The sequence below is a fragment of the Gavialis gangeticus genome, unplaced genomic scaffold (assembly GCF_001723915.1).
Source record: "Gavialis gangeticus isolate Ggan-Ray unplaced genomic scaffold, GavGan_comp1, whole genome shotgun sequence".
NCBI lineage: Eukaryota > Metazoa > Chordata > Crocodylia > Gavialidae > Gavialis > Gavialis gangeticus.
The window spans coordinates 15,502,285-15,502,717 of NW_017729009.1; the positions used below are offsets into that span (position 1 = coordinate 15,502,285).

At 71.6% G+C, this 433-nt stretch overlaps 1 protein-coding gene across 1 annotated transcript in view; it reads left to right on the top strand.

Moving 5' to 3' along the window:
* The first annotated feature begins 45 nt into the window (after window positions 1–45).
* The window catches only part of TAF4 (TATA-box binding protein associated factor 4), a 51,034-nt gene continuing 50,646 nt past the window's right edge, over window positions 46–433 (top strand). The window contains exon 1 of the mRNA XM_019510160.1: window positions 46–363. Within this exon, the coding sequence (XP_019365705.1) occupies window positions 48–363 (316 nt within the window). The 5' untranslated portion in view covers window positions 46–47. The remainder of the gene's footprint in view (window positions 364–433) is intronic.

The following is a 433-nucleotide window of genomic DNA, read 5'->3' on the forward strand; positions in this document are numbered from 1 at the left end:
GGGGAGGGGGGAGGGCGCCCAGCGCACAGGAACCCTCCAAAAAAAAGATGGCGGCGGGCTCGGATCTGCTGGATGAGGTTTTCCTGAACACGGAGGTGGACGAGAAGGTGGTGAGCGACCTGGTGGGCTCCCTGGAGTCGCAGCTGGCGGCCTCCGCCCACCATCACCCGCCCCACAAGGCGCAGGAGCCGCTGCGGGCCGCCGGGGGGCTGCTGGGGAACCATGTTGTGAGCGGCAGCGGCAGCGGCGGCAGCAGCCCGAGCCCCAGCCCGGCGGGAGCGGGAGCAGGAGGCGGCGGCGCCCATGTCCACAGCGAGGGCGGAGGCAAGATGGGGCTCAGCGCCCCCGAGGTCCCCAAAGCAGGTAGGGAGGGATAGGGCTTCCCCACTCCCCCTGAGGGGTCTGGCAGGGGGACCCCCCCACTTTGCAGGCC